We start from the raw sequence: 27,775 nt of genomic DNA, 5'->3' as shown, positions 1-27,775 counted from the left end.
TTGCCCCAGAAAACTAAGCTGAATATATTTTCTATACCTCAAGCACCAATTAAAACTGAGGGGGGAGTGAAACCACCAAACCCTGTTGAACAGGACATCTCACAGAAACTGAATTTGGAATGAATACATTAGATGCAATTTCTAAACCTATTTCTGGCGTAAAAAAAACCTCAGCTGGGATAATTTTTACATACAATTTCACAGGGTTCACCGTATCATCTCAACAGCAGGGTAAGACGCAGCCAGAATGTATTAGAGAGGCTTATGGAAACTGGTATTACTGAACAAATGGAATTAAACCATCCTCTGGAAACAACTTCTGGATGTTGTTCTGTCAGCTCCACTGAGTGCATAAGTACAAAGCAATGGAACAAATGCAATCTTGAGGCCATACGACCAAGCCACTGAACACCAGCACTTAATTAGAAAGATATCAAGCATCTTCAAAACAATGGCTATGATTTAAGTAATATTTTAAAATATTTTTTAATCAAAGTTATTCTTATCATTTAATAAGCAAAGACTAAGCTATATAACCAAAGTATTAAATGTAGACTGTACCGAAGTTTTAATGAAATCCAAGTTTTTCAAGTTTTCCAGCAACCTTTGACTCTAAAAGACCACAGCAGAAGGGAAACAAAAGGAAGAGACAAACACACAGTTTTAGATGTTGAAAACTATTCTGAAAAACATTAAACAGTCACTACCAGCATGTCTGTTTCTGAACAAACCCCTAAAAAGCATCAGAGATCCATCCAGTTCTTATTTGTAAATTTAGAATGTACTGGAAAAGTATTTTCTGTTTTTAGTAAAACACTGACTACAAAGCGATTAAAATAAAGTCTTGGTGTATTTGTTCACAAAGTTTCAGAGATATTACAACTCAGTGACTAACTAAAGCACAGTGTGTAGCAGAACAGTTAATTTTTTAAAGCTACAATAGCGACTGGTTAGGATGGCTTTCTAAATTATTTTCATTAGAAAAGGCATTCTTACATTGTGGTTTAAGACTATTAATACACTATTAAAAAAGCTAAGATCAATCTTAGATGCCACAAAATCTTACTGACTAATCATACTTCGTCACTATTTTAGGTCTTTCATGCCAATAGTTTCTTCACTAACCACTACAGAAAATTTCCATTTCACCCTTCTTTGAATTTTTTGTAAGTGCTGTACCTTTAAGGAAAAAGGTTTTGCATATGAACAATGCATTTTTTAACTAACGCATTATATTGGACCTTAATTTTTACTAGGGTAAGAACTCAACTTCAAAAATAGTGCACTTGCCACTGTATCTGAAGAAATGTTTCAAAGTCCTTTTCGTCAGGCATTTATAATTTACTATCACTTAAATCAATATGATGCCGAGTAGGAAAATGAGAAAGTCTCTCTCCGAATAGCTTTCAAGCAAAATAGTTAAAATAGAAGTGATTATGTTTAGTACTAGGCTTAGTAAGTGTCCTCAATTCAGTGAAACTGAAATTTAGAAGTATTAAGACAAATGCATGTTTTTTTAACAGGAGACATTTAATTTCCTTATTTCCTTATTTTGGAAAAAAAGATTAACAATGTCTTCTGTTCCACTCTAAACCAGAAAATAATGTCACTGTCTTTGACAGTCAATGATGCTGTTGCAAAGAGAATTTAAATTATTTCTGCTCAAACTACTCCAATTTGTTTACAAGTAGACTATTTTGGACTTTCCATGAAAAATTAACAGAGTGTCATTTATAGGCATCTTGCTTGTCTTTCTCAGGCCCCCCCTCCTATTGTCTGCAGCAGCTGTGCTTAAACTGCAAGATTGGGCCAACCTTTGTGGTTGGACTCTGATCTCAAAGGTCTTTTCCAACCTAAAGGATTCTATGATTCTATGTTACTTCACTGTTTAGAGAGAACAAAGACTAAGTATTTCTCATGAAAAAAATCTAATAAAATACACAATCTGATAGTAGAAGCACATCAACACCTTACTCTGCTTTCATTATCTGTAATGCAATACAAAACAATATGCTATAGTCAACAACTACAGTATTTTTGGTTGATTCTTCTACAATACATCACAACAATGAAAAAGAGGTACTAACAGCTATTATTAAAACATTCCTAAGTGTAACCGTGTTCTGTGATAACCATCTGGATATCACTTGTACTGTCCCTGCTATCTGAACTGTCCTTCCGCTTGGAGCCTCAAACTGTTAAATCAGACAGTGAGGATTCTTAAGAACAGTCTCCAACCCATACCCAGAGCAGCAAAGTATCCATAAACAGTGTACCAACAAGCTGTTGCTTACTAGTTGTGAGGCATGCTTTATCCTCTCCACAATGCCCACATGGCCCAAGTACTGCAAGGACAGCCACAGTGGCAGCGCACGGAGCTTCTCCACAGGCTGACTCGATGTCAGCCCAGCTGCTAAGGACTAGAGAGGAAAATAAACAAACGACTATTAACCTCTCTCCAATTATTCCATTTTTGCCAGCTTATAGAATATGTCACAGCTTAAATAGGGGAGCTTTTACAAATTATAACTTTGATGCTTACAAAGAAAAAGACACTACACCATGATTAAAAGTAAAGTTTCAAGATCTTGAGAATAATGACTGAGAAGCTGAACATACCAGAGACGGATCCTCATGTCTGTAGAGTGTCACTGCAGGTACGGCCGGGAGACCCAGCCAGGAACCCAGAGTAAGAGTCATGCTGTCACATTTTGTAGCAGCCTAAAGTTTATTATAATAAGCAGAATACAAGCCATATATATTCTGATTAGATCATGACCTTAACATCTCGAGCGCATTATTAAGTTTCTAGATAGAGCAAAACATACCAGTACAGAAGAGGAGACATAACCCAAAGCCAAAGTTGCCAAATTCACACTAGAAAAAGAAAGTGGGTTTAGCACATATTAAATATATATTAAGAGATAGCATTTTAATGTTCAGTTTAAATATTTCATGTTGATGCATAAAGGGAGGTAATTTTTGTTCATATATTTCTGCTTAACAATGCAGTAGATGTTGCTACTTGGTACTCTAAGACTGAAAACTCAAAAGTAAAAATCCATTTCAATCTAAAAATGTTTCGGTCCAACCTTCGGGGAAATCATCCCCCAAACTCCTACCCATAATTCAGCATCAGTTTGGTACCAGAGATAAATAGCATGCAAATAACAACACTGTACAATGAAATATCAGGAGAAACAGAGTCTCTACTCCAGGCTCAAAAAAAATAATAATAAAAAAAAATCTTAGAGCACTGGAGTCTTCATTGACATTGTCCAAGTTCTTGGAATTTCTTTTCCTCTTGGTTTAATCCTCCTCCCAGTCATGTTGCAGCACTCTTCCTGACAGCCTTCATTAAAGTGTCATCTCTTCCACACTTATTTAATTCTCCTTTCTCATTCTCAGTAATCATTGTATAATGTCTCCCCTGACTTGTCCTGTAAAGTCTTTTTCATATTCCAAGCTCTTCAAAGCAAGGGCAGATAAGACTACCATCTCAGTAGAAGTAACCACTAACCTCTTTTGAAATAACCACTCCAATTACTTATTCCTTATGTATATGTAAAACAATTTGTATCTCATACAGTCACAAAATTATAACCACATAAAATGTTTAATATGACAAAAATAAGTCCTATGGCTCTCTGCTAGCTGGTTAGCTTAAAATTATGTGCTGTCCATTAGACTTTTTATGAATATAGTTATACAGAAACAAATTTGAAGTTTCATACCCTTCTACATGGAGCCACATATTATACTGCTCACAAAGTTCCTTCAGTCGGCCAAGTTTATCTGTGTGCCCAGCACCTGGTGTCCCTTTGTTGAGAAGGAAAAAAGACAGCGACAAAGGGTAAGTATGCAAACCAGGACTCTACATAAAAGAAGCTCTTGTACTGTTGTCAAAATAATCATACAAGAGCAGGAAAGAGGATGTTTAAAAGGAACCCACTATGCAATATTCTTATCTGGTTCATCATGACTTATGAGCAACAGGAATTCCAGCCAAAAAATAAAGATACTTGTTTTGCTTGTCAATATACGTTAGAAAATTAGATGTCCTAGGCACTAAAAGACTCAGCAGCCTCAGGTAAGAAATGCAGACATTTTTAATATATTCAAAGTATGACCTCAACTAAAGGAAACTAAACCAAGATTAACATCTCAGATATTTTTCCAAGTCCAAAGCAAGTAACAGTCACCACCTTCATTTGTACTTAAACCAGATTTTGTTCATAAGCAGTTCTGCTTAATTAACTAGAAGAAAAATGTAATTTTTAAAGCTGAAGTTGATGGCACATCCATCAAGAAATTCTCAAGTGTTAAAGTGAAATAAGAGATTTGCACTTACTAGAGTAAGTTCTAGTCATACTGACACATCAACTGATATAAGCAGAACTGTAGCAGTACAATCCAACTTCAAATCAGTTAAATAAAAAGCTCTCTAGCCAGATAATCATTGTGTGGTCATTAAGATATTTTCTGGTATTTCTTGGCACGCAACCACTAAGCTGTTGAAGAAAATGTATTTTTATTTTGGATTTTATACATATTCACAAAACAGTGTGCTTTTTTGTAATTGTTTGTCCATAGCACTTACCAGCATTGGCCACAAGCAACAAAGGCAGTTTTCCAGACTCGACATCATCTTTAACCACTCTGTCCAACAAAGCAACATCCTGTTATCAATAAGAAAAAGGAAGTATTTATAAATATGTTTGTCAAACAATACAAAATTGTTTCTGATGAATTGGAAAAATGCATTAAGAGTGAAAATGGACAGCATTCTGAAGTTCTGGAAGACATTCTTAATGTCTTTGTGGCTTACAGTTTCTCCTTCTCAAAGGTAAAATAATTGGAAGGTCAGATAAAGCATTTGTGAAAAATACAACACAAATACATTATGTAGTTTGTAAACGTTCCTCTGACTGTGTATTCTAGAAATCCTGGACTAAAAAGCACCTTGCTATACACCATTAAAAATATCTTGCAAATGACAAGACCAAGATACAAGCTGCTGGCTTTTTAGAACATTTCAATCTACGATTTGTACAGCTATAACACAGAAGACAGAGAGGCTGAAAAATTAAGCACACTAATAAGCTTTCCCTAACAACAGGCTTGACATTCATTTAATGATGCTTTTCAAAAAAAAACCAAAAAACCCCCCAACCAAACCAAAACCAAAAGAGCTTTTAACAAAGACAAACTTACCATTTGGTGTTGAGATCCAAACATAGTGTTACAAGGCACACGGCACATGCAAGAAAGGGGTAACCCTAGCTGCAATAAAAATGATGGAATTTCAACAACTGAGACATACTAATTTCAAGCAATCACAGAAATATAGTGACACAAAAACCAGCAAACATGACAATAAAAAGCCAGAAATTACAATAAACAAGTTTCCTGCTAAAACTTATAATCCAATTAATAGCAGAGAAAAGAAAGCACAGGAGAAATCAGAAAAAAAACAAGTGAACTTTTGGTTAGCATGTCAACTGTGTTCAGTTTTTCTAATGAGATAGCTGTGCCCTGTACAATAGCCTAAACTCAATCCTCTTTTTCTTGGTCATCCCTGCAATTATTACATCCTATAAGCAAACGTGTGCTTTGTGCATGGGCCATGTTCCACTGGAGGTTCACAGAGAGCAATCTGCCTACTTTGATCATACAGCTCAGCTGACTATTCATGCTGGTAAGTCTGAAGCTCTTCCTTTGATATGGAGGCAAATTCCAGATAACTTTTGCACCATTAACATGAAGGGCAGCTGGGGAATCAAGGTCTCTTACATTTTGATCTTTAACTTGGAAGATCACTAGACAAGTGAAATCTAGGTGGTCATACTCATCACTGAACAAAAGATCCAGCAAATTAAGAGAACTACAGCCTAGCTTGGTTTTATTCTTTCATTTAATAGAAACTGAATTAATGTCTGATTACTCAGTTCCAATTGTCTGCTGTACAATATACACTACTTCTCAAAATCTAAGATAAAATGCTATAATTTTTAAGTTTAGTGATCACCTAATGTGGACACGTTACCTTATAAACAAAAGTTAAGGCACCACTGTTATAAGCAGAATCTACTCTGTACTCAGAAGCAAAAGGCTCCCAAAATACTGATTCTTAGCAGTATTTCTTGTATCAAGACATTTCAGTCAATAACTACACACAATACTTGGCTTAGCAAAGACACCAACTTATTCCACTGAACTTTTACCACCTACCTCCCAAGTCATTTTGACCGAGGTAAGTTCCATCTATGATACCATTTTTATTTCTCTGCAGTCTACATTTTTATCTGTTAGTAGTACCTCTGCCTGCCTTCAAAGACTTGAAAAACAAAGGCCCTAAGAACTTGACTCTGCATTTCAGTGCATGTTAAGTTTGAGAAGTATCACCAGTGCAGTGAATGTTAGGTATGCAATAGCAAAGTCTGTACACGGCCTCAATTAGCTTATTTAAGTCTACAAACATTCATTCAAATAAATACTTGGCAAAACCAGTAGGATTTAAACATAATTAGGAAAAAGTGGGTTTCTTTAAAGTGCTGTGTTGGGGGGGTAATCTTGCAGGCAAGACTTTTTGAAATGGGATCAGCGCAGCCTACTTATCCTTCAACTGTTTTTCTTTAAAAAAAAAGATAATCTTTATTGAAAATAAGACTACAGGGGTATCAATTGGTACAAATTTTGCAATAACCCAGTGTTTGGAAATCCAGTATGTTTGGGTTCAGGTCTGTCTCACCATGACCAACAGCTTATGTAAAGCACAATGCAACCTAGAAACAATCACTCGTTTTAAAAAAAAAAAAGTTAGCACGTAGGATCCTTTCACAGGAAATATTCAGAAAATTTCTCTTCCTCCCACTGTATTGCTGCTGTAAAACAGACTTTACAAGAGTACCCATCTCTTGCAGGAAAAGGCTGAATATATTTTTGAAATCTAAATTTCAAGTAGGCAATATGAAACCAGGTAGGTTCTACTTGCAGCTAAAACCCCAACTGATTCACTTTACCTGATTGCAGAGAGCTTGGCCCAAGCCTGTTCTAGCTGCAGAACTAATGTATATGACAGGCTGCTTAGTATACAGCACGTTAAATCCTTCTATCGTATAATCTTCATAACGTGTATGAATAACAAGTCGACAGATTTTTAGGAGACCTTCACGATCATCTTCATGATAATACGCTGATCCATTTTCATACCTGCAAGAAAACCCCAGTAAATATGACCAACAAAACAAACAGCCAGTTTAGTGACTAAAATAACACTTGTCAGCAAAGGAGCTCACAAAAGGACAAAGAAAATAGAATAAACCCCTTCTATTTTCCCAGGATAAAGTAGGTAGAAGGAAACTGACAGGACCGGCTGAGATTAACAATAAGGGAAGCTTAGGATATATTTTCATTTAGACTCTGCGATAAAGTAAGAAAGAAACAAACATCTGCGTTCCTATGGATTGCCTTTACAGAGTTCAAAGCCTTGCTTACTAAGAGCAGAGTGGGGGAGAAAACACAGGAAAGGTTTCATCTGATTTTAATATATATGTAAATTCTGTAAACTTTAAAGAGAATGCAACCTGACATTCTTTAAATTAAGTTAGTAAAACTGGAATGAGACACACGAAGGTAAATGGGCACAAACTTGTGAACTTCATTATAAAATCACATATCAAGATATTTTGTAATACCCAAAATTCCTCATGTCATTTGTATTTTAGAGAGCTTGAAACTAAGACTACAATTTAATACAATCTAGTCAGCACACTGCAAGACAGTTTCCCAGATGTTTTAAAAATGTGAGTTACATGAGCGAAGCATTTTTTTCCCCAGGAATATTTTAATGATTTTATGGCTATTTTGCCTTCAATCTGATTTAGTAGGCATGTTTTGTGGGGGTGGAGCTGTCTGCTCCTCCCTCACCTTTTTTAACCCTTCTCAGAATCACACTCAGATCAGCACATTAACATTTATAGTCAAGAAACAGGAGCAAAGTAACCAAAGAAGAGACAAGGTGTGAGTGGCAACCCCTCAGCTGTCTTAACTATACAAAAGAAAACAGCAACAGTGGAAGTAGTAGGTATGTCAATTTATCAAGCAACTTGCAAGCTAGATTTTTCTTTTAGCATTTTTGTGCAACAGGTAAGTCAGTGGTCTTGCACAATTTAAGAGTGGCATTTATCAACAAATTTACATAAAGGCCCTGAAACATTTCAGGTTATCAAAGCCTATCTGATGCACAAATACTGTCAAGTATTTCAGAGTTAAACTCCAGAATGACCCACCTGCAGACATTTACTTCCCCTTTACAAAACAGATCCAACATTGGCAAAGGGAAATTCCTCTAGTGTTGCTCATGGCCACATAAAATGTCAAAAAGTATGAAGCAGTTCACAGTACAGTATTTATTCAATGCTGTTGCCTTTTGGTCACAAAACTTTGGGGACCACAGTCCAGTAGATACCCAGCATTAACCACAAAATCACAATGTTATTGAATATTTGTTTCAAAACAAATATTTCTTTTTGTTAGCCATGCCATTTAGAAACATCACTGACACACTCTCTCTATACACATACATCTGTCAAAACAGCTGGGTTACCTGCAACTTCTCAAATTTCACCATTGCACAGGATTGATGACATCTTTAAGTCAAAGACAGACAATCATTGAATTTATAAAATCATTCTGATAGAGGCAAGCCCATCAGTGCAAGAAAACCCCTTTGTAATTCTAACAACTAAATTTGGGTTAATTTCAGTTACATTTTTATCACTTCATCTTGCACTGCTCTAAAATAAATCAATCTTCTGCTCAGTAGCACTGGCAGGATTTTCTGAAAGATACAGTATCTCGAAAGTGAGAAAGTGTTTTGGGTTTTTTTTTGCTTCAGTAAGAAAAAAAAAAAATTCTAATCAGTGAATCCTCCCCACCCACACACAGTTGATTTCCATTCTTCTCTCATGGAAGAGTTTAAGATATCTGTGCTATGTGATGAAAGAGGCATTTATGAAAGATTTCACTGTACTGTAAATTTCAGTAATGTCACCTACCATACCTGGGAAAAACTAGATCCAGGAAGAGCAAAGGAGAAGTCAACTGAAAAATTTTTTTTAAAACATTAAGTACCCTAAGCCGCAGCAACATAGATATGCCTCAAGAAACAAGAATTTAGTTAAATGTTTGACAAACTGTATGCCTGCAATTGTACTTTGGCCCTTAGCTCCACCGTATAGCCCTTATAAAAAGGATTTTTATGGCAGCCATGTTACTAGCAAGTTCCTGACATTCAACAAGCAATTTCCTTCTTTTTTTTTTTTCCCTCTTGTAATTATGCGATGTGTTTCAGACCTTTCAAAGAATATTTGTAAGTTTGTGGCACAGTGGTTTCTTTTGTTGACATCCTCAGGCCGGTTACACATTTTTTCAACAATTACCACTACCTAGTCATACAGAAGTTATTCACAGGGACTCACCTGAAAAGCCTGCAAAGCCAGAGAGTAGTATCAGAAAGGATCCTTGTTGTAAGTTTTCTCAGTCTTTCCCTGTCCAGCACTGATATATACGCAGCCAAACTGTGTCCCAGTAGAGCCATGTGACCCTGTTCACCAACATTTTGAAGTCTGAAAGCCAGAACAGAGAAACTGCAAACTAAACACAAGTCATGAACATTACAGTAATCATAGGTTCGCGTGATTTTACTGTACAGTGGTAGAATTTGTTAACATGCAATTTTAAATATTTGGCAGAGAGAAGTACAGTATACCACCATCACCTTCCTGCCATTGTGTATTACGTACTAAAATGCAGACAAAAGCATTTGCACTTCACTTGGCCTAGCTGCCTGTCCTAACACCTCGGCTTCCTTTTTAGCCAATCAGCTAGCGTGAGCTGGAACTAAGCATCTTACCTGCACAGGGCCTTTAAAGTGCATTAAACACGTATCTTTTTCTCCTCGTGCAGAGAAACTCAGGACACTTATTAATATCTTTAGAGGCACAGCTTTCATTAGTTTGTTTGGGGTTTTTTTGGTTTGTTGGGGTTTTTGGAGGTTTTTTAAATCTCCAAACTGTTTTTCCAATGTTAGTTTTTAATAATCTCCTGCCAGTTAGTATAATTTCCATTTCACAGAAAATTGAAAACAATTTTTTTTTTCTTTTTTTCTTTACAGTTTACAGGGAGAGATGGTAAAAAAAATTACTGGTATTCAAAGTTTTGTAAGACTTTCAGACTTAAAACAACTTTCAGAAAGTAGAAAACAAGATGAGCTGTCACATCAGAAACAATTCCCTTGTACACTTCAATTTAGTAATTAGTAATGAAAGCATTATAATTTTAAGCCAAGCATAATGCATTATTCTGGTTCACTCACAATGTTACGTTGCCTTTAAAAAGTTACATGGTTGCACAGTATCTTTACACTTTAAAACACCTAAATGTGTAAGTTCTATAATAATCAGAATATAACAAAATCAGGTATCTTTCACATACAATAATTCATATTGGCTTTACCGGTAGGCCTGTGAAGTTTCCTCTTCCTCCTCTCCATGCATTAGGTTCTGAACTAACTGAAGGATGCTCACCATATCCTGGCCACTGGCGTACCGGGGAGCAGAAAACAAAAGCCACATCGAAAAAACAATAAAAGGGTAAGTACCAGCATCTAACGAAGAGGCTATTTGGGACACTGCATGGTAAGACATGAACACAACACTGCATTTTTACAGAATGCTGAGTGTAGCCACAAAAACGGTTCCTTGCTCTCAGGAAAACAGATCATGAAGATGAGGTTGCTGAATCAATTAATTCAAAACCCTTAATTATTGTAGGACACTTCAAAAAGTATGAATTCAGACTCATAGAAAGACAAATCCACTAAAATCTGAAAATTTGGACTTAAAGTTTGACTTGACAACGTTTAATTGCTTATTGCTACACAGCAAAGTGAGGTGATAGCTAAGGATCCAAACTTCTCTTCAGCTCACAAACTCAGCACATCTCTTAAACAATTACCTACAAATGTTATTTCTGGTAAGCAAAAGCTGCATTAGACTTCTGACATAATGCATTCTAACATAGTAAAACTGGAAAAGACGCACAACGCTTCAACCTGTACAGTTCCAACTACAATATACAGTAGTATAAGAACTTACTTATTCTTAGAAAAGCTAATTCAGTGTCTCCGCTCTAAAACAAGTTTCGTTTATGTACACAAAAGACTTAAATAGATTTTCCAATACCTTCTGAAGTGCTAGCTTGGGCGCCTGCTGGATCGTCTTTCAAAGAGGCTACAACCAATTTAAAACTTGGTTTTCAGGTACAACGATCTTACCTGTCTTAAGCACAACAGCTCCGTATAATTTTTTAAGACAGCTGTGCTGAAAAGGTAGGGTGGTTTGTTTGTTTTTTAAGGTTTTCCACCTTAGTCTCAATTGGTTTCTTTTATCTCCATGTTTTCATGAATCTTTACTCTATAGCGCAAGTTTATTTATAGTTAAGTCTCAATCACAGCTGTAGGCCCAAATACTTCATTATATTCCAACAATTCAAAATTTCAGTCACCAAGGACAAGTAATCTTTTTTCTTTTCCCTACCTGAGTATGGAAAAAGCTGATATAGTGCCTGGCCTGGCAAATGTTTATGTTTGTTTTCCAAGCAACTTCTGTATTAATGCAAACTTGTTACGTGTATTTTACAGATTCTGAAAAGTAAAGAGCATTATCTAAAAATTGTTGTTGCCTACCTGCCTTGGAGTGGTCCAGGAATATCCTTCCGTGCATACTTCTTCTCATTTTCCTCCTCTGCTTTTCTAAGTTAAAGATACAAGAATAAACTATGTATTTAGTTTCTGTTTTATAACATCAAGTATGTAGCTGACTTTTGACTTGCAGAAATACATACTGACATATCTGCAATCTGTTTCACTGACAACAGTTTCATAAATACATTGGATGAGACCAACACAAAAGTTTAGCTCAGAGTGAATTAAAGAATTTGTAAGTTTTGGGGTTTTATTTCTTTAACAGAAAATGTCAAACTTACATAAGAGTCTCATATGTATAGGAATGAAAAGTTACTTATACAGCAATGAGGAAAAAAACCCCTAACATCTCTGAACAGACTCACTGGACTTGCTTTGAATATCACGGAACATGCATAAAAATATATACATCTAATTTTAAAATCCCATCATTTGAGAAATAGTGGTGATTTTTATAGGTGTAAGCTTCAGAATGACAATATGACCTTAAACTACCAGGAAAGGGAGTTCTTTCTTGCTTAATGACAGTGACATTAATAATCCTTCCCTTAGCACAAACAGCTATTGTTTTTGTAGTTAACCTTTGCACGTACCTTTGATTATCTTCTAGCATCTTCATTGCTTCATTTAGATTCTTCCCCATTTCTGCTAGAGTAGGGTCGACCATCTTTCAGGGAAAAAGATAACGACTTTTAAGAGAAGAGACCAAAAATCATTTATCTTGCTACCGTCCCCACAATATTCTCAATACAAATTCATGCATCAGACAGATACTTTTAATTAGTCTGTGTGTACTCATTTAAAAATAACAGTATGTTGAGTACCCTGAACTCAAACATACAAAATGAGAACATACTACTAACCCAAAATAACCCAAAAGAAAACTCAATTCTGATGTGGATTTTATTATTCATAGGTCCATTTTTTTCTCCACAAGGAAAGTCAGAACTTTTTCTGAACATCATCAGAAGGCAAGGAGGACTTGAGAAGTGCAAGACGTTCAAGTGCTCATTGTAATGATTTAGCTAAAAAATTAGGTATGTGCCGGTTTAGCCCAACTGAATGATTTTCTCTTTTTCATAACTGTTCTACACCAGCAACAAAACTTCAACTGTTCCCTTAAATGTAAAAACTCACATGCGGTCCTATCCAAAATTTAAAAACAAAACAAAACAAAACCAACCTGCTAAGGGACACCATCATCTTTCTACAGAGCATGGAAAACAGACTGATAGCCCAAATACAATCACAAGTCCTTCAGTGGCAAATCTAATTTAGAAATTATCCTTTTACTTCACCTGAGAACTCACGATCCTGCACTAAAAAAACCCATTACCATATTCTCAGCTGAGTTCACTGACAGTCAGCTCTCATGACGTACAGACTCTCATTTAAAAAAACCCTAAAAACCCTAATCCCTCTGCCACAATAGTAACAGGGAAAAACTGCCCCCCCCGCCGCCCCCCCCCCCCCCCAACAACAACCCACCACCAAAGGAGAGAGCAATCAGTGGCTAAGTACCACATTACTCTTACAAGAAAGTTGCCTACTAGAAAAGAAGTTGTTTGGGAAGCTAAACACTGAAAAATTTGACCAAGGCAGGTTTTGGGTCATTTTGATGCAAATTTGAATAATCTGACAGTTTTGAGGGTTTTTTTCCCCTTAGATTGCCAGTTCAACTAAAAGGGATTAAAACGTGTTCAAGTAATAATTCCTAGAAGAGGTTAAAAAAGCCAACATTTCTTACCTAGGAAACACCAGAAGATATCATTTAAGATTCCTCTAGCAAGGCAGAAATAAAACGTCAGCCTTCCCCGCCATTTCCCCATTCAGGTTTCCATGTCAAACTTTTACAACAGTAGTTTTCAAAACAGATGAGAAAACACCTAATCCAAATACCCTTGTAAATCTATTTTTTTTCCTATTTCTGATACCTTTAAACCAATTTTTAATCCTAACTTACTGGAAAGGTGCCCTTTAATTAGACAAAAAGAGTAAAACTGACCTGTATCAGGCAGCTTAAGAAAGACTGACATGCAGAAAAAGCTTATCTTCACAAGTTGCAGCCCTCTAGCTACGTAAAACAGGCCAAAAATCCTGATTTCATTGCTGAATCCAAGTAACAACAGATACATATTAAAGAGTCTGTCAGGATGGAAGAGCTTTAAAAACCACTGACTCAGTGACAAGTTCAAAGACGAGCAAGTAGTATTTTCCAAAGAACTAGTTTTGCTTTGAAGAAGTCTCTTTTATGAACTTTAACTCAAGAAGCCTGGCAGAAGCTTGTGACACTGATGCAAGAGATCTGGACAGGAACATTCATCCATTTAAGGATTAGAAGCCATCTAGAAGATGCCATTCCACAGAATGTGAAGTGTATCATATGGCAGAGTTTGATTTACTTATAGTGACTAGTATTAAACTGTATTTGAAAAATAAATATACCCCAGTATGAAGGTAGAAGGTAACACCACTGGTAAGACCCATCACATTAGACAGCAAAAACCCCCAGATACTCAGGTGACCCTGTTACAGAGTCTCCTCTTCCTTCCTCTGCTTCCTAAATGGTGCTGTAAGCATAGCCTCCACAAATTCAACATCAACCCTTTTTCAAAAGATCAGGCCACATACCAAAGCCTTTAGACTGCTGCTAAGGTTGAGGGGGTGCTAGAGGAATGGGTGGTGGCTGTTAAAAAAAAAAAAAATAAATCCAGAACAAGTTTAATATTTAAACTTACACTATCCACACTGCAGCAATATAATAGCTTGTCTCCTACAGTATTTGATAAACAAATACCAGAGGCCTAAAGGCCTGCACACACTTTCCATCACTGCTGAAGGAAAACACACGCAACTGTTGTGTGAGTGCAATACAGGCAAACATGTTCGCTTATCCAGATGCAGACACAAAAGCAAATTTAATCACAGAAGGTAGTGGGATTAATTTACATGAAGATTTTACACTATTTTCACCCAGAGAACTGATAAAGAAAAAACCTGAAAGTTACCATATGTTCAAACACTATTTTTAACAAAATATTTAGAAATTTAACTCATATTATAGCAAGTGGTAGGTGGCTGAATGAACCAGTAGCCAGGCATGGTCACACTGGATCAAACCAAGATTGATAGCTGTCTGTATTCTGTTGCTTTAGAAGTGGCCAGTAACAAACGTTTGGGGGAAGAACAAAAGAACAGCACAAGTATTCAGTAGTATTTTCCCACAAGAACTCCCAGCACCTAGCAATAAGTGGCTTGTTTCTGGGTTCTACAGCATCGATGGGCTATGAGGGCCACAACTTAGTCAAGCGCTCACTGAAAAAGCAGTACGAACACAAAAAGTTCAAGATCTCATCACAGAGATTTAAACAAATACACACACTGCAAGCATTGATATTCAGAATACTATATAGAGCTAGAAGAAAAATCTAAATACGATCACTGGCAGTATTTCCATATATTTTCAGTGTTTTCCAGAGTTACACCACATCAAAGAAATGCTGAAAAGAAATCTTACTTTAAAAAAAAAAAAATAATTAGTTTTCCTCCTGGGAGCCTTTAAGGGAGTAATTGAGTAGACGTAATTTACTGACTGTGACTATCTCACATACTTTAATTCCGGTTGCCATAAGCCATGGTCAATGGCTGGAAGGCAGTTATTTGTTTGAACCTTCCTCAGCATCACATGCAAATAGTCAGACAGATTTGTCATAGATGAGGTCACAAGGCATAGAGCCATTACAAAAAGGGCTCTGAGCTGCTTTTCCTTGTTACTAACACAAAATTCACCTGCTGGAATTACATCAGATCTTAAAACCTGCACATGCTTACCTTGTGACTCACCCCGTCTCACTTACTAGTAACGTGCATAAAACTCTTCTGCCAAAAAGCTGGCAGAATAAATACATAAAATACAGTTTTAGAAGTCCTAAGAAGTTACACTAAGTTCCATAAAATGCTATGAAATCCAGAAAGTCTTTGAATTCTGATGGGAGTCTAATCAGAAAATGAATCTCTTCCGTTTTTTTTCCAATTGCTAAGTGGATATGTAGCAACTTATTTTCTCCTTTAAATTATGGGAAGCAAAAAAACCCTTCTTACTGCTGCATACTGAATTTTATATGTGCTTCCTCCTCTGCTCACGTTAGTAAGGGCATGGAGGTGGGAAGCAGACTCTCTGCTTATTTTAAAAAGCCAGAAAAAAAGGTGTGGCAAAGTTGCAGCAACGAACCATTTGGTTAAGAAAGGTTTCTGAACACACCTTAGTAACATGCAATAATAAAGTAGTATGTGGCTTTAGTTTTGTCTGTAAATTAGATCAAGTGGGTATAAAAACCAGGCAGTAACAAACAGAATACTTTTTTCATGTTCTTGAACTGTTTTTAAAAAGACTGAACCTCCTGAACCACAGATCAAAACACTTTTTAAAGGGGTTAAAACACCCACATGAAATACTACATTAGCCTTAGTTTCTGCACTCAGTCCCTGCCCTGGTATCACAGGATCCAACTCTGATCACAGTTAGGTGACCCTTTGACCAGGTGAGTTACGAGACATGCAATGTCCTTTCAAGCTGTAAGGAGCCACCTGCCATGGCTTCACCCTTCAAGGTGTCCATTCAGCATCCTGACACCTCCTGCCTCCTTAGGCTCTTCAAACACCCTGCCATTCACTACCTTACTTTGACTCCTATCATCCCTTGCTTTCAAAACATGTTAATCCAATCCACTAAGGCTAACTTGCAAAAGGTTTGATTTGTGGTTACTTCCTTATTTTGTAATTAATTTGTCACTATTTTTTAAGGCTTTGAACTGTAAACTGTTATAGGCACTATCTCACACCTTGGGGTCACTTGGCAACTGGGGAAGCACAATGGGCCATTCTTCGGTTGTGCTAAGACTGAACATTAATTACAAATTCAAAAAGGAGAATTTCTCTTCATATACCAATGTTTTACAATCTTGATTTTGCATTTCCGTAGGCTGTACTCCTAATGTAAGAGAGGGAAGGCTTTTAAACAGCCTACATAAACTGTTGTGTGTGCAAAGAAACTCACAGGTGTAGCTCTTTATGTATTTCATGAGAAATACGCCTCATTTTCCCATTACATTATTACATTTGCCTAGAAGAAAGTTTTACCATCAAAAACCAAAACCTGTTCTCAACAATAAACTAATCTCAAACAGTATTGGTATTCTTCAGCCAAAAGAATATTGTATTCTCCAGGCTAAGAAACATTTTTGATAACAAATAAAAAAGCAGCCACTTCGTGACTGTTAGGCTTGAATGAAAATGGCACTGTATCACCACCAGGCTTCCTCTTACAGGTGTTTGCTCTTTCAACGTTTATTGCTTCCCTGACATGCAGCAGGATTTGCACGCAGGTCTGCCATCAGGAGTTTTCTGTAACGTTACCAGGATGTTGTGGTAATTAACACAGCAACAAAAGACAAAAGTCACAAGCTGAGCACGAAACTGAAACAGTTTTTTCATGTTCAGTGAAAGCATTGCTGTAGAGAGAGCAAGAAGTTACAGGGAAAGAATTTGCCCTATGTTACCGTCAACGAAGTCATCTAAGTTGAAACTTAAAATGTTAAAATCTTTCAGAAGATTGGTCACTTCTATCAAAATATAAATGGGGCGGGGGGGGGGGGAATAATCATAGATCTGTTAGCCAAACTCCTGAAATTTAACACAGACTTCCAGAAGAACTTAAATTTGAAGTTCATCACAAAAAAGATTTCTGGATTTCAGAGAACATTTATTCTATTCTATTTATATATTATATTATTTATATTTATTATATTAATTTATTCTATTATGTTTTTATTATTCTATCATATTTATTACCTTAGTTTATTATACCACTTATGACACACAATAGTAATACATAAAAAAAGCCCCAAAGTCTGATAAAACAAAGATAATCTGCATAATGTGCAAAGTCAAACTATGAGATTGTTGGTGTGCACACATATGTGTCAGATTCTACAACAGCTTTCCTTGCAATCCTATTGTGCAATGTTTTCAATTCTCGGGAAGTTTCTCATCTGCTAAAAAAAGATACTTTTGCATTTGCAAGAACCTAATGACTCTAGTCATTCAATGTCATCATGCGTTACAGCTAATTAGATGATTCTACGGAAATGCCTTATTCGTCACGAAAAATACAAAACTTTGACAAATTTTAATACCAGTTAAAAAGTACTTATCACTGACATGCCAATAAGCTACATACATAAATCCATAAGGAGGAGAGAATACGTGGTTCAAGTAAAAGACAGTCTCAGATGTGTTATGATAATGCTTAAATAAACACAAGATAAGTGGACACGCATTCTCTGAGGATAAACATATCCCAACTTGGAGAAACCGCAAATTTATTTAGAGAGAAGACTTCTTATATATCACGGTCAAGACTAGATAAAGTGCAGGTTGTGCAGATTCACAACAATCTTAACCAAAGACTATTTCAGGAAGGCAGTAACTGCTACATGGCTAGAAGACAGTAATTTTATTGTGACATTTTATTACACAGAGGACTACAGCTTTTATCTTACATGGGGAAAAAAGCCATGATAAACAAGAGAGGAAGTAAACCAACAATAACCTTATACACATCTATTTACATACACTGAAAAATTAGACATGTAAGTTTTTCCAGGGCCCTCACCATTAGAAACTATTCCTTACATCAAGAATACAAACAACCAAAACACGGACTTCTACTCTGTTAAGAAATTTAGGTATTTAATTCTTACACAGTGTTTTTATTGCTTCTTATTATGACCTAGTCAAACAAAGTTTATAAGGACTCTTGTCAGTACTACGGGACAAACACACACTTGCCCTGTACTAATGCGCTTGCTTTAAACAACTGCATATTGTACCAATATTCTGCTTGAGTCCAGTTGATAAAAACCATATTCCAAACTAGAATATTCAATTAAGTTTTACTTAAGTAATTAAAACTTTTCAGAACAAGCAGCAGTCACTGTAACTTCTGTCAGCACTAGTAAAGAATGTAAGCTTCTAAAGACTACCAAATACTCTTTAACACTGTGTTCTTCATGCGGATTGTAACATATCAAACGATTTTGCTACCAACTCATTAACCACAGGAGAAAGATACTTCCTGAATTTCCTTACGACTAATTGTACTACAGCACATCCCACTCAAACTTCTCTAGACAATCCCAAAGATTACATAAAACTGAACATGCTGCACAAAGTAAGTGATGCAAAGGGGAAGGATCTGTTAACTCTCCTAAGCACATAAAGTATAAATGGTTTCAAATGTATACTGTCCTCGAAGACATACAGTAATGGTGATAAGCTATGTATGAGCAGGCATTCTCACTTCTAGGGCAGGTCTTCTGAAGCACAGCAGGTGCCATGAAAGCCAGCAGAAGTGGCAGGTCCCAGATGATCAGATTCTGACTGACTCACAGTGACAAAGGCAAAATAAGTTCTCAGTCATGGTATTATAGAATCAATATTTGCTTTGTACAGTACACTGGACAGAAGAGAGCAAACACGGAGCAAACACCTCCAGTATAAAACATAAAAAGAAAAGTCAAATAGTATTTTCTCTACTACCCTGCCGAAGGTAATATTCCCAGGAAATAAACTCCAACCTCTTTTTAAGAAACCAGCAAACCCCCCACGCATTTCCTGACAGTTACTCCGACTTTTTACACATCCGGGACACAGACACCGACGCCGTTGCACAGGCGACGAACGCCGACCGCGGTGGCGGGGAGTGGGGCACGCCCGTGGGCTTCACGGGCGACTCAAGGCTTCGTGAGACAAAGTTGACTCAGGCCCGTGTGGCGCAGCCCCCCTCAGCAGAGGCGGGCCGGGAGCCCCGGCGGGGCCGCGGCACCGGCGCAGCCGAGGCGCTGGGGAAGCGCCGCGCCGAGCCCCAGCCCGCCGCTGACCCCGGCTCCCTCCCCGCGGCCCCACCGTCCCGTGAGCGACGCGACCGCCAGGGCCCGCCACGCCTCCGCACCCCTCCGCTCGCAGGTGCCCCAGCCCCCGCCCGCCTGGCACCGGTACGCCCCGCAGACCTTCTCCAGAGAGTCGTCCATAGCCGGCGGGGCCCCCACGGCGCGCCGCCTCCCCGCCGGGCACTTCCGCCTCAGCCCCGGCCGGCTCCACGCTGGCAACGCTGACGAGGCCGCGGCGGGAGGGGCGGGCACGCGCTCACCTAGGGAACGGCGGCAGGCCCGCAGCCGGCCGCCCGGCCGTGGCCGAGACCACGGCGGCAGGCGGGCGGGGAGGATCCGGGGCAGCGGCGGTGCGGAAGGTGCAGGGGGGCCGCGCGCCGTGACAACGGGGGCCGGGGAGAAAGCGGCCCACTCCCTTTCCTCTGCACACCGCCCCCCCCCCCCCCCCCCCCCCCCGCTCTAGCTGGTGGAACAGTCCCGGAGAACGACCGGGGAGGTGACAGGTACTGGCGCATGCGCAGTGAGCGCGGCCCGGGCAGAGGGCGACTCCCGCCGGGGAGCGGAGCAGGGTGGCGGGAGCTGCGGGGGGGCGCTAGCGCGGTGCCGCCGGTTCGAGCCCCCGCGGCACGGGTCGTGGCAGTCCGGTACCCCGGGAGGGTTCTGCATGGCTCCAGCCTTCACAGACCTTTCGGCTGTCACCCCGCTGTCGCCACTCGGCCTGCAGGGGCTTGTTCGGGTGGCACGAAAACCCTTCCTCCACGTACGGGTCCCGCAGGGGGACGCTGCACAGCCCGCGCGAACGGGCGTTGTCCGGGCGCAGGGGCAGCCCCGAGCGACTGCCGTCCCGGGCAATAGGCCGCCCTGCCCCCGCCGGAGCGCTGCACGTCCCTCCTGCGGGTGCCTGTCGGACAGGCAGTCCCTGGAGAGCCAAACCCTGTTCTCTGGAGCCTTATTTCTGTTCTTCCAGGCTGGAGTTATTTTGGGGTACATATCCCTCTTCCTTTTAGCGCCATTTGTATTACTTGATAGCACAACTTGCACATGTCATTGCTGTCCTGTTTTTCGCACGGCCATGTGTATGTTTTGGATGGCAAGCTGGTGAGGACAGCTCACGGGTCCTGACACGGTGTGTCTCCCAAGCACTGGGCAGCTCCCTCTACCTTGTTACTAAACTGCATTTCAATCTACAAGCCATCTGTGCCTATCGGTAGTCATTCCTGCACGATTTCATGGTAGTTTCAAATGCATTAATCCCAGTTACTGGTAGGACACAGAGCGAACTACCACCTCCTGCCTGGAGATGGTTCCCTGTGTCAAGCCTGAGCCCATCTCCAGGACCGAGGGGAAACTCCTGGCTGCCCTGCAGGACACAACCTCCCCAGCTGTAACCTCAAACATGGACTGCAGACCCACTTCGTGGCAATGGCTCCACGTGTCCAAAGCTGTGTACACGAGTCTCTTGGATAAACGTACGTCACTTCTGGCTTTCTCCTTAAATTGGCTCAATAGCAGAGGGCGAAGTTTCTCTGCTTCCTCTGTTTCTTTTGAGCATTAATGTTCTCAGACTTAAGCCAAAAGTTGTTCTTGCTGCAGCCTAACAGGGCCCGCCGTGCCTCCGCACCCCTCCACTCGCAGGTGCCCCGTTGGGCTGCAGTGGGTGTCAATTTAATTGCAAGAGGGATGCAGTTCCCTGGTGCTGTTCCCTCTCCCAGGCAGAGTCATCCAGTCAGCACCTGGGCTGCAATTTTGTAAAACAAGAGCAAATGGGCACAGACAGTGCACGGACCCGTGGGGGTGAAGGCTCAAAGTAGCTGTAGGAACTGGGAGAGGGTGATCACCCGCTGCGTAAGGCAGGTGGTGGCCTGTGCCCTCCATCGCTGGGTAAAATGGCTGAGCTTTCAGGCAGGGCAACAGGGAGTCATTTTTACTGGAGTCTTGTGTTCCCTGAGTCTTGGCGAGCCCTGGTCCTCGGTGGGAAGCCTCCTCCAGAGCTCATGCCTTGCTGGGACTGTCCTTGCAAGCCTCCTAGGGCAGAGGAGGGGCAAAGCTGGTCGGACAGCTCTGAGACAGGGCACCGTGCTCTGCCTGGGCACTTGGCAGCCTCTGTGATGCTGAGTCTGAGTTTGCCCCTCCTTTACAAGAGGTTGTTGAGTAAAAAGAAGTCAAAGGTGATCTATCACTGTAGGGGTATTAAAGGTCTATTTGACAGTGACAAATGTGTTAGGCTCCATTTCATGCTATTTGGGGAGTAAACATTCTACATTCTTTCAGTGTGTCTAATTCCCTTTTGGTCATCTCTTTGCCTAGATGCGTGTTTCCTCTGCTGCTGGATTCCTCAACCCCATCGTGACGTTTGAATGGTGGTTACTAAAATTCCCTTACCAGCAGATGGTGATACTTGTGAACGACAGTGATCTTCCAGGCTGCTACAGGGTTCTTCCTAAGGTTTGGCATCATGTCCGCCTCCAGCCCTCAATTGTTATCGAGAGGTTTATTAAGAAAAAAAGTGGTTTGGATAAGACCTTGCTAGTTTCTTACCCCTGGATTAACAATTTATAGTTTCAAACTTTGCCTTACCTTAATCTTTTTTATTTGGAGATGAATGTGTCAATCTTTCACCCACAGGATGTGAGCATTTCAGCTGAAGAATCCTAGCTGTCCCTAAAGAAATTACTAGTGTGAGACTGAGAGAGTGTGTCTGTCTCCATTAAGTTGATCTTTAAGGTGCAGCATTTATGCTGGTTGCTGCCAGCACCCAGCGCATGCTGGTAGAAACCTTGCTGGGTGTATCGACAGCACAGACCTGAGCTTCTGGCTGGCAGGTGAGATTCTTGGCCTTTTCTATAGGTCTGCCTGGGAGTTTGAGTCCGGTATCAGTGGTTCCCTAGCTGACTCACCCAAAGCTTTCTGGACCAGCAGATCAGGTAGCTGTCTTGTTAGACAGCCCGCACTGGTGGCAAATCCTACTGGTGTGGCTCATATGATGCAAATCTGACCTCAGGAGTCACTGCAATCTATTCCAATAAAGCAAAATATGAGCTTGCTCTTCTTGTCTTCGGTTATGCTGCTTGGTATTGACACTAAGCCTTCACACAGTTAGGGGAGATGTGGTACAGATCTTTCATCCAGGTTGTGGAGGGTCGCTCCATGGGTCTGTTGGCTGGTTTTTGTTTGCAGGTGACTGCGTGCCAGCTTCAATTCGGTGTATGCAGTCTTCTGCATTAAGGAGCTGGTCAAACCCAGCCCTGGGGTTACTGGTGGCGAGGCTGGCTGCTGTGCTCCGGGCAGGGGATTTGGCAGCTGGCCACTGTTGGAATAAGCAGTCACTCCAACCACGGCTGTCTGCCCGGGACAGATGCTCTTCATTCCTAAATGATCAAATATGACATTATATACCCACCAACAAAGCCAGCACTGCTGCTGGGGCTGTGTGGGTATGTGTGGCAAAGTTGCCATCGCCTGTTAACGCCTTTCCCTGTGTGTCCTGTTGCCTGTAGTGCTGCTGAACAGGGTTTTTCTTGTCCCTTTTAAGAAAACTGTAGATAAGTCACTATCCCTGGAGGTGTTCAAAAGATGTATAGATGTGGTGCTTAGGGACATGGTTTAGTGGTGGGCTTGGCAGTGTTGGGATAATGCTTGGACCTGATGATCTTAAAGGTCTTTTCCAACCAAAATGATTCTATGATTCTATGAAGGGGTTGTTTTTTTTAAAAGCCCTTTCCTTGGTGAGGAAATCATATCAGTACACATTCTCATTGAAGCCAGCTAGCCTGAGCATCCGCTGTCACCTGGAAGCAAAGCTGGCTGGTGAGCCACAGCTCTCCCCTCCAACTTTTCCTTCCTGGGAGCTTTGGGCAACATCATCCAGACTGCAGCACTCCATGCCTCCCTTCTCCTGGACAGATGAAAAGTCCATCATCATGCATGGCTTCAGCTTCTTATTTTTTGAGGTACCGCCTTTGGTACGTGATTTGTGGCTCTTACTTGCACGCAGTAGCATCCCGGCAAGGGATGAACATTTCTGGATGCTGCTTCTTCTGGCTGAGTTGGACTAGTGATTCTGACAACTGTCAATGTAATTTCATTAAAGATTTTACATCACGGAGGCTGGTTTCTTTTGTGGTTAAATCATAATTCCATGCCCTCCAGTAAATCGTACTCTATGCCCTCCAGTGAATCATACAACATCTTGTCAATGTTAGGCGTTTTATGCATTCAGATCCTGTTTAAGAGTTGGGGTGTTTAGGACTAGTGCAATCTGTCGAGACTGGATAAATTCTCATTGCTTTTAAAGGTGGGTTAGCAAAAGGATCCGCATTCCTCCTCCAATAGCAGTGAAGGGAGTGGGAGCAGGCACAGGGTAGAGGAAAGAGAGCTAATGGTGTGGAAGAGGTGTGAAGAAGCATGGGGAACAGAGTTTCTTTATCCTCTGGTAACAGGAACTTGTGACTTTCAGATGGGATCACTCCAGATTCCACAGTTGCTCCAGGCCTTCTGTTTCAGTCTTACAACACTGAAAACTCGAAACAGATGTCATTATCCCCAGCCTAGGAGTACCCTTAGAGCTGTCTAGTCTTTTTAAACTTTTCCTGTTGTTTTTTTTTGATCTTTCGTACTTGCTTCTTGGAGCAGAATATCCATTTAGTGAGCATTGGAGAAGGATCAGTTGTCTACATGCATCCAAATAAGATAAATTTTGGCAGTATCCAAGTTCTACAAGATGCTTCTTGAACTCTCTGTCTCTCCAATCTGACTGTCATCCCTGCATCATTCTGGACAAAGATGGTGAGTACCTGTGGGGCTATTTTCCAATGAAAATGACTGGTCTGTAGCAGCCTGTGACTTGATTTTTATCTGCAACATTTCCATATTGCTGTCTGAGAGAGAAGGCAAGATATTTCATCACGATGCGGCAAGAGGAGCCTGGCTCTGGGGGCAGTTTTAGCTGGGACACCCTTCAGTTAAACAGAGAGTTTGCATAGATTTTTGAGCAGAAATGAGTCTGGGTCATTTTTACAAGTTCTCCCTTTATTTTGTGGCAGGTATTTAGCTGTGAGTGTCGTGGGTTTTGGAGCTCTGAGATCAAGAGAACCCTGTGCCCCTTTGCTCCTAAGAGGGCATGGTTTTCCCTACTATTTTGCTCTTAGATCTGCATTCACTTTGTGTCGAACTGCTATTAATGGTAGAAACTAGGGTGTGAGGTCTGTCCTCAAACTGCTTATGGTGAGGTGAGTTTCACACATACTGGGAGTCAAACCAGCTGGGTTGTTGCACAAAAATACACTTTTAAGGGTTGTGTATTTTCAGCCTGTGGACTCCGTAGTGTGGCAGAGCCTCTCTGGAGACAGGCTGCAGAAAAAGGCTGTTTAATTCATGGAGGCTGCCTCGTGTGCCAAGCTGCCTAGCAGAAAGAGATTGGGTTGCTCCCCCAGCAGGGAGAGCAAGGCTGCTGCAGCCAGGCAGGGCTCGTGTGCTGAGGCTGGGTGGGATGTGCTCCCTGCTGTGAGGGGCTTTAAAACAGGGTTCGGAAGAGATTTGTTCTCCATGCTAAGTGGGTTGGACTTCTGGAGCTGGTAAACCCAGCCCTGGCATGGCAGGCTTGGTTGTGTCTGTGGATAAAGCATCAGGCAGCGTGTAAGAGTACAGGCCAAGGAGGAAGGGGCTGAATTTCCCTCTTGCTGCTTTTCCAGCTGTTTGGGGGATAAATGTAACCTCGAAGTCAGGGATCCCCAGGGCAGCTTTCCTTGACTCCACAATGAAAATCCACTTTCTGTCTCTGCAGAGAGCAGGCCACCTCGAATGGGTGGTGCTGGTGTATAAACGCTGGGGTTTGCACGCTTGTACCAGGCACTGGCATGCAGAGCTGTTGAGGTACTGCTGTCCCGGGGTGATGCCTTCCCTCCCTCCCCTGGGCAGCTTGCAGTGTACCCAGGGGGGCTGGCAGGGGTAGATGTGCCTCTTCATTGCCTCAGGGCCCTAGTGTATGGGATTGAGATATAAATCCTATCGTGCTTCACTGCAAGCTCTGCCAATATTGTGCCTAATCAATGAGCAGAACAATAATATGAGTGGTTTGGGGATGGTTTCTTTCCCTGCAGTAAGATGGGCTCTGCTGCTCCATAATCACCCCTGCTGACTCCCCAGGGTTGAGTTACCCCATGGTGAGCATCTCAGCTTCTCAGGACAGCTGCTGCTATCATGGAGATGTTCAAGCAGGCAGGTCCCAAGAACCTGCTCGATCAGCCGTTTCAACGAAGGCTCTTCACACTCCTCAACACAGTGATGCTGAGCCTGCCGGGCGGGAGCAGCACTGTGGCAGGCAAGGTGTGCTCCAGCGGCTCCCCTGCCTTCAGCAGCTGCCTGCTTTGGTGCTGTTTTGCTGCCTCAGTTGAAGTTTGGCCCACCTGCTGCTGCTTTAGGCTGCCTGGCAGTTTATTGATGGAAAGAAGAGGGGACTGAATAATTTTAGAATAATTATAATAAATTGAGAATCAGTGGGGTGTCAGGGTGACTTGCACACGAACATCCGAGAGCAGAACTGACTCCGGCTGCCCCTTAGCCTTGCTGGTGGGTGACTTGGGCATCATTCATTCACTTGTGCCTCTGAACCCAAGTCTTGTGTTCTCTAAGGTGCCAAAGCTGCTGCTGCTTTGATTTCCTGCTTGGAGATCGCTGCAGGACAGTGAGCTGTGGTTTCCCCATCTCCCATTTGATGGCTCATCTCAAAACCATGACTGTTTGCAGTCAGGCTTAGAGATCACGGTCCCCACGTGAAAGAAAGAGCTATTGACTGAAATTTTCACAGCAGCGTTGGATGAGCAATGTGACAGCACACTGACTGGCAGTTCAACAAACTGAATGAGATTAAATGAAGGGGCAGCAACAGGGCGAGTAAAAGGCTGGTGTCTTGTCCAAAGGAAAATGCTGTAATGCAGATGGCCACGCTGCCACCTCGGTGATATCCTTAACTGTCATGTGCAAATTGCTGCTCCTGTCAAGTCAAGCTTTCTTCTTGCTTTATGGGAGAAAGGAGCATTATCTGAGCAAGCAGAGATGGTTTTTGTGAATAACTTCTGTTTGGGATAGTGACTTATGGAATTACCTGGAGTACCCTTCGTGCACAGACTTTCCCATCCCCCTCTCCTCTCTATTGGATGAGTTGCAGGGAACAGCACTGAGCATCTCTGCCACCAGAAGGAAATAAGTAAGGAACCTCCAAAGCTGTGCACTGAGGTGGGGCTTTTTGGGTTTGAAGAGGAGCGTATGGACTTCATACCTGAGGCCTCTGTTGGCTTATCGCTGCTTGCCAGGGTGTCTGTGGGCCTGCAACCCTTGGGACCAGTGTGTCATCCTGTGTCATCCTCTGAATCCTGTGTCTGATGTGCTTTTTCTTGTCAGGTTGCTTTCCCAGCTGCCAGGCAGCCCTGTTAGAGAATCCCCTGGATCCAGCAAGGGGAGGATTTGTTTTTTTCTTGGGTAGAAAATTCTGGAGGAATAGGTCAACATGAAGGAGCTGTTGCAGCTTAGCTGAGGGCTGGTGTGACCTGCTGGAAAAGGTGGCTGTTTCTCCTCCTTGCCACTGCTGTCATCTTCTTTTACTGTTTCCTCAAGTGTCTGATTTTTGCCATATTGACAAGTGTGAAAGAGTTGTATGGATTAATGGAAGTGTTTGCCCTCCCTGCAGCAAGGTAGAGAGGAAAAAGCATTATTCTTTGATCGTTCCCTACTTGTTCTTTGTCACTCTGTCTTCTCGGGGATCTTTTATTTGGCTACTAAGAGTGACATCTCTCGGCATCACGGAAGGCAGCTGCATATCATGCCTGTGGGATCAGGAAAGAAAAGACAGGCCTGGGGTATAATTTTTGTTAATCAGTGGCAGCTTTCTTCTGCCTGCATAACCACCCTGCTGGGTCTGGTATGTGCTGCCACAGGGAGGCAAATGGTGGTTTCCCGGTGCCTTGTAATAAGGGAGGAGAGAGAAAACATTTCTTGGGACTTCGTCTTCTCATGACAGTGCTAATTTGGGATCCTGTCTCCTTTGACCTGATCCCTGACCTCC

At 41.2% G+C, this 27,775-nt stretch overlaps 1 protein-coding gene across 4 annotated transcripts in view; it reads right to left on the bottom strand.

Annotated features, from left to right (window-relative positions):
- Nucleotides 1-19,872, bottom strand: part of PDXDC1 (pyridoxal dependent decarboxylase domain containing 1) — a 31,124-nt gene extending 11,252 nt beyond the window's left edge. For 3 of the 4 annotated variants that reach the window (XM_086472801.1, XM_086472802.1, XM_086472803.1), the window contains exons 1-13: nt 19,837-19,872; nt 12,361-12,434; nt 11,750-11,815; nt 10,519-10,602; nt 9,483-9,629; nt 7,023-7,212; nt 5,215-5,283; nt 4,601-4,679; nt 3,735-3,819; nt 2,829-2,877; nt 2,620-2,721; nt 2,295-2,420; nt 562-612 (exon numbers count right to left, since the gene is read on the bottom strand). In XM_086472801.1, coding sequence (XP_086328927.1) covers nt 562-612; nt 2,295-2,420; nt 2,620-2,721; nt 2,829-2,877; nt 3,735-3,819; nt 4,601-4,679; nt 5,215-5,283; nt 7,023-7,212; nt 9,483-9,629; nt 10,519-10,602; nt 11,750-11,815; nt 12,361-12,434; nt 19,837-19,857 — 1,143 coding nt within the window. In that variant the 5' untranslated portion in view covers nt 19,858-19,872. Of the gene's footprint in view, nt 1-561; nt 613-2,294; nt 2,421-2,619; nt 2,722-2,828; nt 2,878-3,734; nt 3,820-4,600; nt 4,680-5,214; nt 5,284-7,022; nt 7,213-9,482; nt 9,651-10,518; nt 10,603-11,749; nt 11,816-12,360; nt 12,435-19,836 lie in introns of all 4 variants that reach the window. The other variant, XM_086472800.1, reaches the window with a different exon arrangement.
- Between the last annotated feature and the right edge of the window lie 7,903 nt (nt 19,873-27,775).

This window comes from Leptosomus discolor, chromosome 14 (genome assembly GCF_034619465.1).
Source record: "Leptosomus discolor isolate bLepDis1 chromosome 14, bLepDis1.hap2, whole genome shotgun sequence".
In the NCBI taxonomy this organism is placed as follows: Eukaryota; Metazoa; Chordata; class Aves; order Leptosomiformes; family Leptosomidae; genus Leptosomus; species Leptosomus discolor.
The sequence above is the reverse complement of the archived record's forward strand: the minus strand, read 5'-3'. Positions and strand labels throughout refer to the sequence as shown.